Genomic DNA, 21,117 nt, shown 5'->3' with positions numbered 1-21,117 from the left:
CGCATGCATACCTAAATTCATACAAACACACACGCAGATAAGTGTATAAACACAAGCATATATTAGTAAATACACGCGCGCACGCACACATACACATACACATACACATACACACACACACACACACACACATATATATATAGAAGTATAAACACACGTTTTCTTTTTTTCCTTTTATTTCTTTTTCATAAAGAAAGAGAAGGATAACGATAATGTTGACATGGAAAGTTTGTTTTGATTATTCAGAGAGTCTGAATGGCCCGAAAACTTATACTGAATCCATTAAACAGAAAGTCGACGGGAAGTCCGTTTAATGTTTGCCTTGTAACAAAAAATACAAGGCAACGCCATTATAAAGATAGTGCGGTAGTCCTTTGACACATGACAATAGCTACCGAGTCGTTGACCTCATTTAACATACGGTAACTTGGATCCGCCAAGATCAGGGTTACGTTGGTGTCGGACTGCATGCAGGATATGCGCCAGATAAGCCATATATCCTCGTATTAAGATTTTATCAGCCACTTTATATGTGAACCAGCTCAGGAGGTAAACTTTGGTCTGCAACCTTGCAAGAGCGCCATGGTGGAAAAAAAAAGTTTATTTTCGTGCTCATCTGTCGCATCTCGTAGGAAAACAGGGAGGTCATCGTCAATCTTCTTGTGAGCGTTTGTATCTCCGGCTTCGTGAGTGGTTCCAGCGGTTAAATCTTCATGAGAGAGAGAGAGAGAGAGAGAGAGAGAGAGAGAGAGAGAGAGAGAGAGAGAGAGAGAGAGAGAGAGAGAGAGAGAGAGAGAGAGAGAGAGCACCAATTCACAAGGTCACAATGAATCGTCATAGTATCTTAACATTAATTGCTCAACAAAATATAAGACCAGATAGCAAACGCAGCTGAGGAGGTACATGGTAGCAATATTATGAACACACCCTGCCATGCTACCGTGATACACTGGGGCGGGATTGATCTTCACGAAGCACATGACTGTTAGGCCGAACCTAGGACCCAGTGATGTTAAATCATACTGATCATTAAGAAACTGTAACTGCGACAAGATCAAGGATGATAATCTTTAATTCACTCTTATACAATAAACTCTCTCATTCCATACAGAAAAACTACCATATTTCCAATAATTCAAAATGTTTCCAGTCACCATTATAAATGATCAAAGCGACCATGGAGTCTCCTGACATTGACAACACGCTGGAGGAGCACAGCCACCCGCAGGCCATCGTGCCCACGACAGTGCCCAGCTGCGAAATTGAAGAAACACATTTCTAACAAATGTTGCAATCATCTTGGCTCTCTCAGCGGACAGGATCCAATTGGGCAACATCACGTTGATGTCAGGAAAAATTACATCCACATTCAGTAGAGAGGAATTCGATATCACAAAAAAATCACGAACAGAACTATGGCACGTGGAAGATGCTGGCCAACACGAGACCTTGAGTCGCCGCGTCCCACTCGCTCAACTCTCCTCCCTCCTGGCGAGCAAGCAGAGTCATGAGATGAGAGTCTGAGGGAACGCGGTGTTTTTAATGCATAAATGGGGAACTGCTTGTAAAGACTATTAAAAGAATATGAGAGCAAGAGAGAGAGAGAGAGAGAGAGAGAGAGAGAGAGAGAGAGAGAGAGAGAGGGAGAGAGAGAGGGGAGAGAGAGGAGGGAGAGATAGAGAGGAGAGGAGAGAGAGGGGAGAGAGAGAGATGGGAGAGAAGAGGAGAGGGGAGAGAGAGAGAGGAGAGAGAGAGAGAGAGGAGAGAGAGAGAGAGAGAGAGAGAGAGAGAGAGAGAGAGAGAGAGAGAGAAGAGAGAGAGAGAGAGAGAGAGAGAGAGAGAGAGAGAGAGAGAGAGAGAGAGAGAGAGACGCCACGTCATGGGAAGAGAAAGGGATGCTATGCCAAAAGACTTGACCTCAACTCACCTGCTTTCGCCGGGCGTCCGAGCAAGGATGCGCTCTTGAATTCCACATCATATCCTTGCGGCTTCCCTTCACCGAGAGGGAGTCAGAGGTCTGTGGACAAATTATTGAATTTATTGCATTTGCTTCAGTTAGGAGTCTCTGCTAGTAACCGTAAACAAATCTGCAGTGGCAATCGTGATAGAATGATAATTGCTACGGGGATTTAATTGCATACTTCATTTGGTTACATTAAATTTTAAATAAACGTTGAGCGACTTTGTGGCAATGTATTGGTAATAAAATATTAAAAGATTAAGTAGATAATGCTTTTTCACAAATCATTGGGTTACTTGAAAGTACATTAATCTGGTCTAGTAACTGATGACATTATATGATTACTGTCATTTCTTTAGTCATATCTCATTACATCCACAGATCTCTCAGTGAGAGGTATAGATAGATTTTTTTTTTTACGGTAGGTTCATGTTTGAGCCGCCGTGGTCACAGTATGATACTTAAATGTAGTAAAGTAGAGAGAGAGAGAGAGAGAGAGAGAGAGAGAGAGAGAGAGAGAGAGAGAGAGAGAGAGAGAGAGAGAGAGAGAGAGAGAGAGAGAGAGAGAGAGAGAGTGATCAAGCTTTATATAGGCAATGTCTAAACTTCCAACTGCTGTTTATATCAGATATATAACTGCCAGGTACTTGCTCTCGCTCTCATTCTTTTCTCTCCTACTATAACGAAAGATTGACTGGCAATAAAGTATTTTCGGAATAACACACGGAAATATACCATTCGGCCCACCTATAGACTCTCGCTTGAAAAACCTGGCATGGATAGGCTTCCAAACAATGCCTCTATACTCTTTGCAAATTGTTCGTTAAAAGGGATGGAAAAAGTCTTATCTTTCTAGTTCACCTTTAAAAAATTCTTAAGAAAGTGATATTGCAGTAATATGTATGTATGTTGTGGTATTTACATATTCTCCCTTGTTTCAACCTTCCCTAGTCACAGTCTTAAAAGGAAATATCAAAGACCATTCAGGAGGACGTACTAAAAGTAATATTCACAAAGTGGTTCGGCTGTTAGGTGTAACCCCCTTGTTTGAACCAAATATTACTATATATCAAGTGATCTTAGTTTCAAGTTGTCAAAAATCTCGTCAGTACAATAATAACTCACGGGCACTGGTTTCTGCGCCTCCAATCCCTCCCTGTGCCCCGGGAAGAGAGAGAAGGGGAATCAGGGACAAGTCTTCTCCACCCACAGTCCCTTACGCCCAACCTTCCTTATGAAACTATCTGTTAGTGAATAGCCACACATTTTCCTTTGTCCTATAGCTATGAAGGAGTTGCCATCGTATAGGCTTTCGTTGGAAATTATTTTGACATGATTGTTGATAATCATATAAGAACTGTTCCCTTAGAGAAGAAATTCACATATGTCAATTCTATTCCAATGCAATTCGAGGTTTCATTGCTTGTTCCACTTCAGCGGATTGACCCAGCCTCTTGTTAGTATGCACATTCGTTCTTATAGTGGGAAGAAACAGTGACACATAAGCCTTGCAATAAATGGTGGTCCATACTTGGCCAAGGCAGGGCCAAACTAGTACTAATATATTTGAAAGATTATCGGGAATTTACACACAAACACACACACACACACACGCACACCCTCGCGTGCGAGTGCGCAAAAAATCGAACACACACAAACACACACACAACCGCACGCACCACTCCACGCGCACACACACACACACACACACACACACACACACACACACACACACACATACATATATAATATATATATATATATATATATATATATATATAAGCCTTTACTATGTATGCGCCACATCCCTTTCTCCTTCAGACTGCTTCACTGTCCTATTCCCACTCCCTCTCTCTCTCTCTCTCTCCCTTTCTCTCTCTCTCTCTCTCTCTCTCTCTCTCTCTCTCTCTCTCTCTCTCTCTCTCTCTCTCTTTTCTCTTGTGTGTGTGTTGTGTGTGTGTGTGTGTGTGTGTGTGTGTGCGCGCGCGTGCATGCGTGGGTGTGTATTTGTGTGTGTCTACACTGCTCAGTTGTCTAATAAAGGTTTGTTCCAGGAATTAGTCATAATTAATAAAAAAAAGAAAGTCTTTACCGGTTTACCGGTCTGTTTTCCCCCTGTCCGAAATACGAACGGTTAACAATAGTTATCCGATTGATTGTTAAATATGCAGAATGTGTAATATTATCGCCATAATATACGTTTTATTGTATTATGTCCATAACAATGTAAATATTTGTGTTAATGAGCACGTCAACTTTAAGATATGTATTTTCTGCAGTATTTCTAATTAGGCTCACTTGCCAGCTCATGTCTTGAATGCAGGTACTGGTATTGCTGAAGAAGGTCATTATTAAGGTATAACACCAGTTGAAATTTTGTTTCTTTATCTGATTAACAATTCACACATACTTATCCTAGTCTCTCCTGTAAGCTGTTTATACTGAATCTTAGGGGTGGAGTGAGTGAGGTCTTTGTTTGGTTCGACAGTGTGGTAGAATTACCTTTTTGTTAATGACTAAGGGGATATATATACATATATGTATATATATACATATATGTATATATATATATATATATATATATATATATATATATATATATATGGCTGTCTTGCAGAAATGTTCAAGGGATACATTAAGAACATACACATTCATCACTCATTCGCATTACTTTGGGCCTGTGGTCCAGCCATCTATTGTTTATTGGAAGATCTGGATATATTGAGTCCCAGTTCCTTTCAACGATATGGTGTACATTAGTTAGTAATCATTCTATCTATTTTATCCAGGATTTACCAGCATTACTGGCTTGCACACAGTGGTGGTAGCATTTCGAGGAAAGTATATGAAAGGACAAACGAAAGGCGGTGTACTCGAATCAAAGATTACCGTCTGAATCTGAGTCCGACGCCTAACCTTCGCCACCGCGGCCTGTATATAATATATATATATATATATATATATATATATATATATATATATATATATATATATATATGGCTGTCTTGCAGCAATGTTCAAGGGAACATTAAGAACATACAGCATTCTACTTCATTCGCATTACCTTTGGTCTGTAGTAGTCAGCCATCTATTGTTGTATTTGGAAATAAGATATATTTGAACTCCACAATATTGGTTCATCAAATTACTAAATATGATTGTAAATATAAAGCTATAATCACTAGAAATTACTATGTGTAATAAAAAATCCAGATTTTCCATATTTATAGCTGCACAGATAGTGTGTATATTTATCTAGACAAAGTATATAAAAGTGACAAAAGAAAAGGCGTTTGATCTTAATTATTGGTACTAAGAATAGATGCACAAAAATATATAGTAGAATTCAAAATGTCAAGCCTCTGAAATGCAACTGCCGTTCTTTATCAACAAGTGATGCCATAGAATTAATCCTAGCCCTAAGCACCCAAGATCACCGAGGCCACATGATGTATGATGAACATATGCGTGTGTGTGTGTGTGTGTAAACATGTTTTACTTTTTCTCTCTCCCTTTTTTCCTAAAGGAAGAGAAGGAAGACGAGATTGTTGACATGCTAAATTTGTTTAATTAATTGAAGGTGTCTGAATAGTAAATTCCATTCTACAGAAAATCCATGGGAAGTCCTTCTAATTTAAATGCATCTTTGACTTGTAGAAATACATGATCTCATGACAAAAAGACAGTGCGGTAGTACTTTGACACATGACATAACTCTATTTTGACACATGACAATAACTATCGAGTCGTTGACCTCATTTAACATACGATAACTTGAGGCCGCCAAGATTAGTGTTACGTTGGTGTCGGACTGCATGCAGGATATGCGCTGTGTCTGCGACTTTGCAAGAGCGGCCAAGGTGAAAAAAGCAGGTTTACTGAAGATGCATGGGCGATGGGCACCTTGAGCCTATGATTGGGGTATTATTTGGTTTCGTGCTGTTCTAATACATCTCGTAGGGAAACAAAGAGGTCATCAATAGCCTTCTCGTGAGCGTCTGAATCTCCAACGTCGTGGGTGATTTCAGCGGTTAAACCTTCATGAGAGAGAGAGAGAGAGAGAGAGAGAGAGAGAGAGAGAGAGAGAGAGAGAGAGAGAGAGAGAGAGAGAGAGAGAGAGAGAGAGAGAGCACCAATTCAAAAGGCCATAATGAATCGTCTTAGTACTTTAACATAAAAATGCTCAACAAAATACCACTGAAACCTTCTGAAAACGAAACAAATAAGAACTCCGACATACAGTACATGGAGCAATGTTCTTGTTTACACTGCTGCTATGAATTGAAAATGGGTAAACAATGAACTATTTTTCTTAAGAGTTGAAGTTGCAGTTGGAAATAAAGATGCGTATTTAACAGAACAGTTAACTACAACGACCGAATCGCCTTCCATATATTGCCATGGCCTCTTTCAGTGACTATAATCCTAACAATAATCGGAAGACGGAAATCATTTATCTATGGTTATTAAGATACAGGATTTTCAATACACATATTACGGTTAAATGATATAGCGAAGAAATTCGTTGCGATTTCTTTTACCATGCTAAAAGAAATAAGTAAATGATAATGCAGAACGGATACAGTTTTCAGAAATTCAATCACTTTATTTTTAGTCATATGTAGGCTTCTAGAATATGATTATTCAAACTACATTGTTATCGCCACTCATACTAAGTAATGACGTTAGAACAAATATATTATTCAAGGTATCCATGTTACATCAATATTTTAGGAAAAGCGGTTGATGAATAAATGTGTTGTGTGAAGATTTGGCAAGAATCCTATCAATTACACATGTAATTGTTTCTGCTTTCAATTATTTCCTCCAAAAAGGATCTTGCAATTTTTTAAAGATATACAATTAATCACCACCTACGGACAAAAATGCCGGGGAAGTAATACCACTTATGTCAGTGAGCCAATAGCAATAAAGAATTCCCATAGACCCAGATCCCTGAACAATCCATGTAAGGACCTGACTCAATATGTACCCAACGATATTACGTATTAGTAGACTCACTACGGAAACTAGGAAAAGTATCCACCACTTAAACAAACAAAAAAGCAAAGCCGTGGAGTGAAATACTGACAGTGACTTTTCCGTTCTTACATCGATTTGAAAATGCACGACACAATGGAAATAAATTATTTAAAGGGGGTTTGATCATATTACTTGTCACGTGGGTTTGATATGTTTCATATGTATTTTAAATATTCATTAATCTGAGTGTATTGTAAACCAAAGTGGATTTTACAGTGTTTAGTCAAGTTTATAAGTTATGTTGTGACTTCAATCATTCATTCCTGTTCTATATATTTGTCAAAAGGAGCCAGGTTATTCGAGGTCAGGTAAAATATTAATTGCAGGGTTCAGGTAATATTACTACCCTGAGGTACACCAAAGTGCAGCAGGATATCACTCTTTTTATTTTCAATATACAGCTCTCCGCAGAACTTCAGGGCATTTACTAAGAGCAAGAAAAAAATAATACGTACTGGAACTTACATTCTGTGTTTGCGAATTTACTCAAAAGCTTTGGGTATTTATACTATTTTAGATTATATTTGCTTTGCAATGTTAATATCTGCAGTCATATAATACAGCTTTTTTTTTCTCCCTCCCTTGATAATAAAAATATATCAGCTATGCTCTATAGAGTTTATCAGATACCAACTTCGAATTTCACATACGTTCTCTTAACCTGAAAATAGTACTTTTAGAAAGTTCACATATTAGCCTCCCTCTGACCTTTCACCTCACAACAGATATCTGGCAGTGGTTGGCAGCCATCATAACACAAGGAAGATGTACGGTGACAGAAGTGCGAATCCTCCTCTGCAAATTATCTGGAGATGCCTCACTTACGGAGAGAATGTGATGATAGCTGATGGTAACGATTATGGTGACTAAGGTGCTAAAAATAGCTGAGTTAGTGGTAGTTAGGCTAAAGATGATAGTGATGATGACAAGTAGGATGTTGATAATAATTATGATTATCGTGATAATAATGATGATAGTAACAATAATGATGACAATAATAATAATAAAGATAACAATAATAATAATGATAATAATAATAATAATGATAATAATAATAATAATAATGATAATAATAATAATAATAATAATTATTATTATTATTATGATGATGATGATGGTAATAATTATAATAATAATAATAATAATAATAATAATAATAATAATAATAATAATAATAATAATAATGATAATAATAATAATAATGATAATAATAATAATAATGATAATAATAATAATAATGATAATAATAATAATAATGATAATAATAATAGTAATGATAATAATAATAATATATATATATATATATATATATATATATATATATATATAGAGAGAGAGAGAGAGAGAGAGAGAGAGAGAGAGAGAGAGGAACAGATAAGAAATAATTTGCTAGAAAAGCCATGATCGTGCAGTACAGCCTCTCCACAATCCGTAGTCGTAGGTGTAGACCATTAATTCTTGAATATTTAACTTATGATGACTATAGCGCTGCCAACTGACAGATTAGCTCAGCATAAAACAAGCAAACAAAAAAAACGTATCAGCACGAAAAGAGGACACAGTATCGTATGGAGCTAACACTACAAATAATAATAATAATAATAATAATAATAATAATAATAATAATAATAATAATAATAATAATAATAATAATAATAATAATAAATACATAAGTAGATATATATAAATATATATATATATATATATATATATATATATATATATATATATATATATATATATATATATATATAAATGGTTAACTCCTTTAGTTGCAAGGAGTGATTCACATCCTTATATCTTGTTGAAATGCCAAAGATGGTTTGTGACGAATGTCAAGATACTGCCATTTATATTTTGAAGAAGCTTGCTTTTAACGCCTTGTTTTGTAGATTTCAATGAGCGACTTTTTAACGATTTCTATTGTATCTTACTCACAACTAATTTCCTGGAACACAACACGTATAGAATAATTATGAAAAGACATCAAGTGTTACGAGTATGCAAAATCATATCTGAAATGTGATAGAAATGTGAATATATGCCCGTGGCAGTATCCAACAACCCAGCCACGTGTTTTGCTAATACAGAATATGCCGTAAGTTACTGAAAAGTATTTTGATCGACATTGAATGAGTGGTAGGAAAATTACGTGTTCACCTAACACACACACACACACACACACACACACACACACACACACACACACACACACACACACACACACACACACACACACACACACACACACACACACACACACACACACACACACACACGCTCGCGCGCGCAGTGATTGAGGGGGAGGGGAGGGGACAAACAGGCAGGAAGTCAGAGATGGGGGGCAGTGGGACTAGGAGAGTAAAGGAGACAGACGGAGAGAGGGATATGGTGGAAATAGTACAGTAATGTAATTAATATATTAACCAAGTTCATATACTACGTCTTGAATTACTGCAATCAATTAACTGTCAGTTACTGCAAGAAATATTCTGTGCACTTTATTTGATGCTATAATAACGGCTAATAAATAGATAAATAAATCATATATATCATGAATTATATATACATAGATAAATGAATTATATATATACATAAATGAATTATATATACATGAATTAATTATATGTATATATTTATATAATTTCGATACTTAGTATGCATACCAAAACTAATATTATATAACATATTTATATTCTCATGATTAAGTATCGAATTAAGTCATAAATTTCCGAACTCTGTGGCAACCAAAGAAAAACAATGCAACATAATCGCATTTGAGACAAGGACAATGTAAATGTGCATCAACCCAGAAAATGCAACCATTGTGATAAAAAAAAAAATCGGCCATTTGACACAGAAACTATTGATGCGACTATACCCCCAACGTATTTAAAATCGGAAGCAAAACAAATGATGTGTGGCTATTCACTAACAGCTAGTTGGAGGAGGAAGGTTGGGCGTAAGGAACTGAGAGTGAAGAAGGCTTGTCCCCGATCCCCCTCTCCTTCTCCCTCTCCCGGGGCCGGGGGTACAAGGAGAAATCAATGCGCGTAAGTGTCTATTGTACTGACGATATATATTTTCTTTACAACGGGGGAGACTTGAAACTAAGATCACTTGTCATCTGGTAATCTTTGGTTCAAACAAGGGGTTACGACTAACAGCCACACCACCTTGTAAATATTAGTATAGGTTGGCCTTCTGAATGGTCTTTGATGCTTCCTTTTAAGAATGTGAAAACAAGGGATGGCTGAAGCAAGGTAATACCTAAAAACTACATCATAGATACATATTGCTGTACTATCACCTTCTATATCAAGTCTGAACCGTGAACAAGAAAGATTAGACAGATATTAGGAACAACACATAAAGACAAGTAGAAAGTAATGCGAACATATTATTTCGTGTGCGTATATCCGGGCACTTTTAGGCACGCGGAGTCCATGCCCATATTGGCGCATCCCAACCATTTATCGTCAGAGGATATGAAAGCAAGAGGCTGGGTCGAAGTTGAAACAACCCTTAAGAGCCAAACAACTTGTAGATATTACTGTAGCATTGCCTTGACAATTCAGAGTCTGATATTCTCATACAATTAACTGTTGTTTAACTGGTGTTTAATCACTACGATGATCTAGCGATTTTGATCGGTCTATATAGTTTGGTTAAGAGAGAATTTTATTTTTTTATGAACAATTAGTGATTTGAATGTTACCCTCCAAGGGATCTAAAAGACTAACGATTGTAACGCCAATTCGCATTATTTAAGGTATACCAAACGTTATATTCGTATATTTCATCAGAAATTATCATCCGTAAAATTTAGGGAGATTGTCGTATATCATCACGATAGTCTCTAATCATTAGATATCTACCAAATGCGTATAGAATCAACAAGAGATAGAGAGAGAACAGACAGGCAGATACACATGTACATACACATGTACATATATACGTTCGTAGATAGACAGATGAATATATATATACGGGCGGGGCAGACAGAGCCAAACAAACAGACATACAGAAACATTGAAAGAGAGATAGAGAGACAGAGAGTCAAAGACAGAAAAAGAGACAGACAGAGACAGATAAAAAGAGAGAGACAGAGACAGATAAAGAAAAAGTAGACAGACAGAAAAAAGAAAAAAGAGCCAGAGAGAGAGAGAGAGAGAGAGAGAGAGAGAGAGAGAGAGAGAGAGAGAGAGAGAGAGAGAGAGAGAGAGAGAGAGAGAGAGAGAGAGAGACGGGGGAAGGTCTGATAGACCGTTTAGCATATTTATTGAATTTATTATAAGCTGACACATGGCAGCAGTGGAACAAATGCACATGGAAAAGATGTAGCCTAGTGACGAGTAGGAGGTGTTTCAATTGACAAGGGATAGGAACAATCCCTTTCTCTGTATTGTAGCTACTGTGTTTGTTTTACTGATATTATCTGGTGAAGTGTAATAATCTATAATGTTCGCAATATTTAGACTCCATTTGTAAAATATAGTTCCTAGGCTGTCATTCTTTATTACTATTTCTAAGGTATGTCTACTAATATCTGGCCAGATTTATGCAAACACTAAATATATTTTCTTATGCCTATTTTTAAACGTAATACTGTCACTGCTTGAAAAAGAGCTCTCCTAGGCCGGGTGTTTAACCGGTTTACACTGGTTCTAGGTACCTCTCCTAAACCCTCTACCACAGTCCTCTGTACTACTTCTTGCACCTCAGCTACAGGCTCTTTACTCCCCTTCTCTCCGCTCATGAGAGAACACATCGCCTTGCCACGGGATTATGTGTGTCTGTTATGGAATGAAGACTCTCTACCAGACAGAAGGTAAGGATTTTACGTTATGTTTTGAAATTCTTAAAAAGTGTTCTTGGCTGAGGTTATGTTTTAGGCTTGGCTAAATGAGAACTCAGTGGATTTGATAGTTAGTTTTGAACTGTACGCCCTGCGTTAATCCAATAGCCGATTCAGAGTGCGGTTGATTAAAGATATTAAGATAATCAAATAATGCTATTAGTTATTAGACCAGATAAATGTACTTCCCATTAACGTTATTAATAAGTGTGTGAGAGAGAGGGCATGCTGTACAATGACACCTTATTTTAATGTGTATGTGATTCTTTTAATGTGTGCTTAATGTGATACTTTACTTTAATTTGTATTAACTCACTCAATTGTTTTAACTGGTACACTGGTGATTTTTTTTTCTAAAAGCAAATGTTGGGACTCGTGAGGTATGTATCGAAATCCCTGTATTAATCACCATTCTGTCATGATCGACAAATACAATTATTCACTACTAGTGGCTCAAAACTGAAACGATTATGGCTATCATATTTTTCAACAATTTGTCCACAGACCTCTGACTCCCTCTCGGTGAAGAGAAGCTGCAGAAAACCACAGACACATCTGCGAACCAAGGGACTGTGAGGACTTTTAGCTTATCTCAAAATGGCTCCTCGCTCAGGATACGATGTGGAATCCGAGAGCACACCCTTGCTCGGACGCCCGGCGAAAGCAGGTGAGTTGAGGTCAAGTCTTTTGGCATAGCATCCTCTTCTCGTCCCATGGCGTGTGAGCTGAATTCGATATTGACAGTTCCATTAATATGATATTAAAATGATATACTTGCATTTCTTATTTATTGATAACTTAATGTACTTCTTGTTTTACTTTGATTTTATATAGATTTATATTTTTGATAACTGTATATTTCGATCTTTGTGATAATATATTTCGCTGCGATATGAATGTGATTTATAAATATGACCGTCGAGGAACTTATAACACTCGAAGTGGATATAAAAGATATGAATATGTTAATAATCATGATTATGTTTGTGTGTGCGTGTGTTCGTATGTGTGGATCGACCAGGCAGGAGACTGAGTTCTCAAAATGTGTGTGTGTGTGTGTGTGTGTGTCTGAAATAACCGAAGTGGATCATCGACCATCTCTCCTTTGACATGAAGGATGGGAAAGGAAACCCTTGTACACAATGGTTGTGCTTGGTTGCCTCGGGACTATGGTGGAGTATTGCCAGCGGGTAAGCCTCTCCGTCGCCATCGTTGCCATGACGAGAGCATATGGCAACAGCAGTCAAGTTCTACGAGACCCTTCCTCTGCCAGTTATAAGGTTAGTTACGGTTTTGTTTTTGTTTTTGCTTCTCTCTCTCTGTTTTTCTTCTCTCTCTCTCTCTCTCTCTCTCTGCCTCTTTCTCTCTGCCTCTTTCTCTCTGCCTCTTTCTCTCTCTCTCTCTCTCTCTCTTCTCTTCTCTCTCTCTCTCTCTCTCTCTCTCTCTCTCTCTCTCTCTCTCTCTCTCTCTCTCTCTCTCTCTCTAAACTATAATTCCCTAATATGCACTTAGAACTAGTGAGACACTGACAGGAGGCTAAAAACAATATGATTTTCTGACTCTTATCGCAACGCACACTGTACAGTTCTAGTTAAATGAGTCTGTTTATGCAAAATCCAAGTTTTAAATGTGTAAAGATGTAGAGAAAAGAAGTGATGATGCCTTTTTTTTTTAATTTGTCAGTTCTACCTCTGAGTTGCAGACGTAAGGTGATCATATATTCTAGAAACATATGTTTTTTAATGGCAGAATGTAATGCATCCGATGCAACAAGATGGCACTTGAACATTCCAAACGATTTCAACTATCAATTTCCACCAACAGTTTTTTTAAGAACTTCCTCTTATTTAAAAACGCTGCGTTCCTCACATCTTCATCTCACGGCTGCTCGCCCGCAGGACGGAGGCGAGTTCGGCGAGTGGGACGCGGCCACGCAGGGCCTCGTGTTGGGCAGCTTCTTCCTGGGCTACGCGGCCTCCAGCCTGGCGGGGGGCAGGGGGTCCGAGCACCTGGGGGGGAGGAGGTTGTTCGGGGCAGGCATCGTTGCGTCGTCGCTCTTGGCCCTCCTGTCGCCCACCTGTGCCCGGGCGAGTCCCAAGCTCTTCGCTGTCGTCAGGATGTTGCAAGGGGCGGCCCAGGTGAGCACATTGTTGGTGATCATTAGTGTTGCGTAATTATTATGGGTTGTTTCTTTTCATTATTATAATTATTTTTTTTATTGTTATTGTTGCTGTTGTTGGGAATATTTCTAATATATTATTATTATTGTCAATACCATTCATGATTCCTGTTTAATTTCTGTAATCATTATCTTCTATAAGCATTGCCATTGCTTATTACTATCATTATCATTTATGCATAAAAAGATAGAGTTATTTCAAGATATCGAAAAGGTAAAAAAAACATGCATTACACCTTATGTTCACAATTTTTTTTGATATCCAATTCCACTGAATGTGTCATTACAGGGCGTGACTTTTCCTGCCATCAACGTGATGTTGGCCACCTGGATCCTGCCCGCTGAGAGAGCCAAGTTCACCACCATCGTGAGCTCAGGTTCGTAGATTATCTCGTTATTTAAACAGACGTGTCAACTAATTTTTTGTTTATCAGTATGCTTAGACATTAATCAAGAGGCGGTTTAGTTTGTATAGTCATTTATATGATTGTCTACCAACATTTTTTTTCTACATTTTGCGATAGCTCACAGAGATCTCTTTGACAATTGCAACATTTATTGGAAATGTTTTCCTTCAGGTTCGCAGCTGGGCACTGTCGTGGGCACGATGGCCAGCGGGTGGCTGTGCTTCCTCTAGCATCTTGGGAGGCTGGCCCCTTGCCTTCTACGTGTTCGGGGCGTCCGGGCTGGTGTGGGCGCTGGCGTGGTGGGGCCTCGTGTCCGAAAGGCCGGAGGACCACCCAGGCCTGTCGGAGGCTGAGCTGAAGATGCTGAAGCTTCACCAGGAGTGTGTCAAGGGAAAGGAGGTAAAGCAGGTTCTGGAGGAAGGGCGGAGGTGGAGGGCACTGCGCTGATGTAGAGGGTTGGCGGAACTAGATGAAATGTGCGGCTTGAGAGTAGCGATTCTTACAGTACAGACGATCATGCATATATCTTTATATTCTGAACATTTCATTCGTTTTTTGTCAAGGCTTTCTTTGTTAGACCAATTTGACGCTAATACCTTCATAATAATCATAATATCTCTATTTGTTCCAGACAGTAGATATTCCTTGGCTGGCACTCGCGAAGTCCCTTCCCTTCTGGGCTCTGACGGCAGCCACTGTGGGGAATGACTTCGGCCTCTACACCTTGATGATGCAGCTTCCCACGTATCTGCGAGACGTCTTGCGCTTCGACTTGGAACAGGTATGGCCAATGTTATTACAGCGAATGATGTTCGTATGATTGGTTTATTATTTTCATAAATTTCTGGTTCTTCGACGTTGCTAACTTATGGGAAACTGGTATAGCAGATCCACAACAAGAAAACCTTTTTTTTCGGGTATTTTGGTTGTGTGTAGTGTTTTTATGGAATTGTTAACGTCATTATTTTTTGTCTCATGACATAATTTTCGTTATTATCATTACTGACGTGGCGTTATTATTATCATTACCATTATTATTTCATTTATGTTTCATCGTTACACTAATTGTCGGCAGAACGGAGTGGTATCCACCTTGCCTTCTCTGCTGATGTGGGTCTCCAGCCTCGGGTGGGCGGCGCTGGTGGACATGCTCACTGTCAAGGGGAAGTCTTCCGTCGTCACTGTCAGGAGACTGTCCATGGTCGCTGGTAAGTCTCTGTTCGCTGATATTGTGGTTGGATATACTCTGAATCATTGTAAAGAGGGTAGTTATTTCCTATAGAATTGGGGTTTGTTGTTTAAGTGTCATCCTTGATAATGTCGCCGTTACAGTCTTCGCTATCAGCGTGATCTAACACCATTTCTCTTTCCCTTGCAGCATTATTGGGCCCCATGTTCGGCCTAATAGCCATGTGCTTTGTGAAGTATGATGCTGTTCTGACAGTCGCTGTGCTGCTGATCTCCGCCATCTTGTCTGGCGCTGCGAACAGCGGGTTCCTCTGCTCCCACCAGGACTTGGCACCGAACTTGGCTGGGACTTTGCTGGGCATCACCAAGTCCGTGGGCGCCGTGGCAGGAGTGATCAATCCCGCCATCAGTAGTTTACTTCTGCACAGGGAGGTCTGTATTTGTCCGTTTATTTGTTTTGTATTTTTTTAACAGTTTAGTAGTATACTAGTATGGAATGATAGTGACTTCTATATAGAAACACTTGTGATAATGATAATGGTAATAGTCATGATAAGATAGAACCAATAACTGATAATAAAGTTAGATGATATATCGTAACTATATGTTTTCTTTTTTTCGAACCCCAGGACATCATGGTAGCATGGCGGGATGTGTTCATAATCAGTGCTGCCATGTACTTCATCAGCTGCGTCTGCTATCTGACCTTCATATCGGCCGACGTCCAGCCTTGGAACTGCCCGCATTTTCTACGAGGGACTTTAATGGAAGAGAAGGCAGTGGATTTTGTCACCTTTTCTGTCTCACTGTGCACGTCTATTTCAGTCTCTCTCACGCCCTTGAACTCCCCTTCTTCTGTTCCTTCTTCCGTCTCTCTCTCTCTTCCCCTTCCTCTTCCTGTCCCTCTTCTTCTATCTATCTCCATTTCTGTTTCGATTTGCGTTACCTATGGCCAAATCACCCTCTCCGTTTCCCTTAATTTTTCCATATATCTCGTCGTTTCTATGTCGATTTCTCTCTCTTTCTGTTCTGTTTCCATATCAGCCAACATGTCAATTGCCTTCCTGTACACCCTGTCAGTTTCCCTTTCACTCTCACGGCCATACACGGTGTTCGCAAGAAGAAAGAGTCCAATGAAGTCCTAACGATGTCTCAGATGAACGTCCCACGGTGATGCACACATCGCAGGAAGGTTTTCAACGTATGAGAGCTCCTGATGTAATGAAGTTCTGCAACTGCCGAAGTTGAGACTTCGTAGCGGTCAAGTCAATTGTTTATGCAACACGGATAGTCACCTGACAGGTGAACACATTTAGAATACTACAAGCACAAGGAAGTATGGCAGAAAATGGAATTTGTTTGGACGAACTAGTCAGCAAAGTGCAAAAATAGTCAAATAAAATCTCAGTGGCGGGACAGTACCTGCCTGATAGTTTATATGCATTCGTCAGTATGTAAGAAGGCGAAGGCAAGAATACGCGCAAGACCTTGGATATGTTTTCCATCATCCCAGTGAATCCAAGAAGGGCGAGAGTACTCTGCAGTATTGCTACGCTTTCGCCAATCTCATCGAGAGTGGATCCCGCAAGCACTGTTCGCATTGCCGTACAAGATGTCGACGATGAAGATAGACGACAGATTTATTAAGCAATCAATGTTCTCCAGATTGTTTCTTGATATCATTTTCATGTTGGAGGAAACAAAGCAATGAACGCACGGTCTAAACAGGAGGACATGTGTCTATTTGACGCGAAAAAATATGAAATATGCATCTCGATATTTTGTAGGTATTTTTCTTGCTTCTGTTAGTACATATGTTTCTCTATTACTGTTAATATGGTTGATATTACATGATTTTTAGTGGATTTTATCGTTATCATTACCATTGTTTTATTATGTGTGAGAGAAAAAGGAATTAATAGCTGGTGAATATTTTCATATCAAAATACCTAGTGGAAGGTATGATAAAAGTGACAGACTAAACTAATGATGATATCAGTAATAAAATCAATAATTTTAGTAGAAACATAAATAATATGGGTGTTATAGTCACAGCTAGCAATTATCAGGTTGACAATGAAAATTCTGTGAGATAACGGTGATTTTAATGATGATACCAATAATAATGATTTCAGTAATACTACTACTTTATTACTACTACTATAAATACTACTGCTAATTATATTAATCATAGTAGTAAAAATATTGACGATGATGGTATAATTTCAATAAAGATGGTAGTAAAATTATAAAAATGATGATAATGATAATAACAGAAATAATGATAATGATAATGATAATAACAGAAATAATGATAACGATAATGATAATAACAAATAATGATAATGATTATATTAACGTCAACTACAGTAATTAAGAAAACGGTAATGTTAACGGCGACAGGGAAAATATTGACAATGAAATTTGTGAGAACAATGTTAATAATGATCATGATAGTGTTCATAGTGACAATGATAAAAATGTAGTGTTGAAAAAAATATAAAAAAAAATGGTGACAAAGATAGTGCTAATCATCACAATCCTTAAAAACGACAATAATGATAAAGATATTGTTATATTGAAAGGAATGATTATGATAGTGACAATGGATATATTTATGTGGCATAAAAGAGAACCTGGAATTAGCATATAAATCGGTTCTCTTATTGATTACGGAAAACGACGAAAAGGCTGAAATCGCTTCGATAAGAAAACGGAAAATGTTAACACGTCTTTTATTGATATTTTCCTCGAAAGCGTTTTTTTGTCTTCCTTTTTTAGACCTGTTCATTCATTGCTGCATAAAAATGATATATTAGTCGTAAGGAATACAAGGCCAGCATATATATTTTTTAAATGTTATGTTTGACATTTGTTTACATGTTGTTAATCATTCATTTTATTACGATAATAACCATCATCATATTGTTATTATTGTTATTATCATTATCACTGTTAATTGTATCAATATAATCATTACCATCATTATCATCATTGTGAAGATCAATATTCTATTATGATAACTATTAATCATTATTATTATTATGATGTGTTTACTATCATTATCATCATCATGACTGTTATTAGCATCATCATTAATGTTATTAATCATCATTAATGTTATTATCATTACTAATGTTATTACTGATATTGTTATCATTACTGTCATCATTGTTATTGTCACGATTATTTTTATTATCACTATTATTGTTGTTTTTGATGTTATTGTTATCGTTCTTTTTCCTGCTGCTGCTGTTATCAGTTCATTCTTATTGCTATTATCATTATCATTATTATTGTCATTATCGTTATTATCATTGTTATTGTTATTACTAGTATTGTTATTGCTATCATCATCATCGTAATCGTCGTCATCATCATCATCATCATCATCATCATCATCATCATCATCATCATCATCATCATCATCATCATCATCATCATCATCATCATCATCATCATCATCATCATCATCATCATCATCATCACATAATCATCGTCATCATTATCACACATCCTGCTCACATCATCATCATCAGCAGCAGCAGTATCACATCATCATCACATCATCATCACATCATCATCATCATCATCATCATCATCATCATCGTCGTCGTCGTCGTCGTCATTAATACTATAATGATAATGATAATGATGATAATAATTATAATAATAATAATACCAAGTATCATTATTGTTATTATTATTATTATTATTATTATCGTGATTTTTATTGTTATCATTACTATTATTATTGCTGTTGTGTTATCATTATCATTATCATTATAATTATCGTCATTGTCATCATCTGTAGTAGCAGTAGTGGTAGTACTAGTAGTAGTTGTAGTGATGGTAAAGTAGTAGTAGTAGTAATAGCAGAAGTAGTTGTAGTAGTATCATGCTAATTATCATTGTCATTATCATTATTTCTGCTACTGTTATCATCATCAACATTAAATCTATTAACCAAACTCAGTAGATGAACAGACAATGAGGCTTTAGATTCCGATTTTTTTTTTGTCTCAAGGATTCCTTTGTTGGCGAGTCACAATAGGGGCCAGAAAACATGTTACTATTCAGATGTCAGACGAGATACAAGGTCATATAGTTGTTTCTTGGAGTCAACATAAAAACATGTATATAATATATCTGACATGAATTCTCTCTCTCTCTCTCTCTCTCTCTCTCTCTCTCTCTCTCTCTCTCTCTCTCTCTCTCTCTCTCTCTCTCTCTCTCTCTCTCTCTCTCTCTCTCCTCTCACTCTCTCCTCTCTCTCTCCTCTCTCTCTCTCTTCTCTCTCTCTCTCTCTCTTATTATATATAATATATATAATATATATATGTATATATATTTTATATATATATATATGTATAATATAATGTATATATTATTATATATATGTATATTATGTATATATGTATGTATATATGTATTATATAATGTATATATATATATATTATTATATGATATATATTAATTATAATTATATGTTTCATATAAAATATGTAATATATATGAATAATATATTATATATGTATATATATATGATTTACCGTATTAGAGTAATGTTTACAATGAAGCACATATATATATATAGATGATAAGTTAAAATTACTGAATATTAAATATATGATATCAGAGTATATTACAGTTATTGTACAATATCACACACATATACGAATATATATATATAGTATATATATATATATATATATATATATATATATATATATATATATATATATATATATATATATACTATATATATATGTATGTTGATTTGTAAACATATAAGCTGCGATTTACGCTGAATCAATTTTATCATAATTTGAAGCTATCCATCGTATTCGGATAGCATGTCCTTCAGCAAAGCTTTCCCTCTAAAGGAAGAAGAATAAAGTCGGACACTGGCATCATAATGACTTTGTAGTTGAGGTAAAGAGAATTTCCGTGTTTCTGGAAGGCATTCTTCCGTCGTAATAGGTTTCTTTACCTCCGGTCGTTTTTCGCTTATGAACCCGGTTTCTACATGAGTGAACAGTACGGGAGTCATGTTGTCATGAGCTCTTCGTTCCCTAGCCATAAACGTCGGAGAAGGTGTATGTGCATGACGCCCTTGTCAAGCCATGCATCTCTCACAGTGACGTAGAGTCGCCACAACGCCCCTAAGCTTTATATTGAGTAATGATAACAAAGGATTCTCGCCGTCTTACACACTATATTATTTATTTGTGAATGTGTGGATTTTTTTGTACTTCGTGGTCGAAGTATTAAGATATATTTTTTAGGGTTTTTGTGTGTTCCAACGGTTACGATAATGCTATGTAGTTTATATATATATATATATATATATATATATATATATATATATATATATATATATATATATATATAAATTGATATTGGTCTTCATGAACATTTGGAGGTATCCATAAATTGCACCATCGTATTGTTCGTGAAATGTATCGTACGTATAATGCTA

The 21,117-nt window shown here is 37.0% G+C and overlaps 2 protein-coding genes across 2 annotated transcripts in view; one reads left to right on the top strand and one right to left on the bottom strand.

Moving 5' to 3' along the window:
- Window positions 1-1,103: 1,103 nt before the first annotated feature.
- Window positions 1,104-21,117, bottom strand: part of LOC119576723 (sialin-like) — a 30,444-nt gene continuing 10,430 nt past the window's right edge. The window contains 2 exon segments of the mRNA XM_037924369.1: window positions 1,104-1,287; window positions 1,290-1,365. Coding sequence (XP_037780297.1) covers window positions 1,117-1,287; window positions 1,290-1,365 — 247 coding nt within the window. The 3' untranslated portion in view covers window positions 1,104-1,116.
- LOC119577161 (sialin-like) lies at window positions 11,670-17,500 on the top strand. The gene is given in 12 exon segments (XM_037924873.1): window positions 11,670-11,834; window positions 12,366-12,528; window positions 12,978-13,141; window positions 13,760-13,999; window positions 14,330-14,417; window positions 14,619-14,668; window positions 14,670-14,846; window positions 15,079-15,228; window positions 15,523-15,655; window positions 15,826-16,067; window positions 16,265-16,760; window positions 16,763-17,500. Coding segments are annotated over 11 exon segments (1,857 nt in total). The 5' UTR covers window positions 11,670-11,834; window positions 12,366-12,458; the 3' UTR covers window positions 16,810-17,500.

This window comes from Penaeus monodon, chromosome 9 (genome assembly GCF_015228065.2).
Source record: "Penaeus monodon isolate SGIC_2016 chromosome 9, NSTDA_Pmon_1, whole genome shotgun sequence".
NCBI lineage: Eukaryota > Metazoa > Arthropoda > Malacostraca > Decapoda > Penaeidae > Penaeus > Penaeus monodon.
Note: the sequence above shows the minus strand (reverse complement) of the source record. Positions and strands in the feature narration are given on the sequence as shown.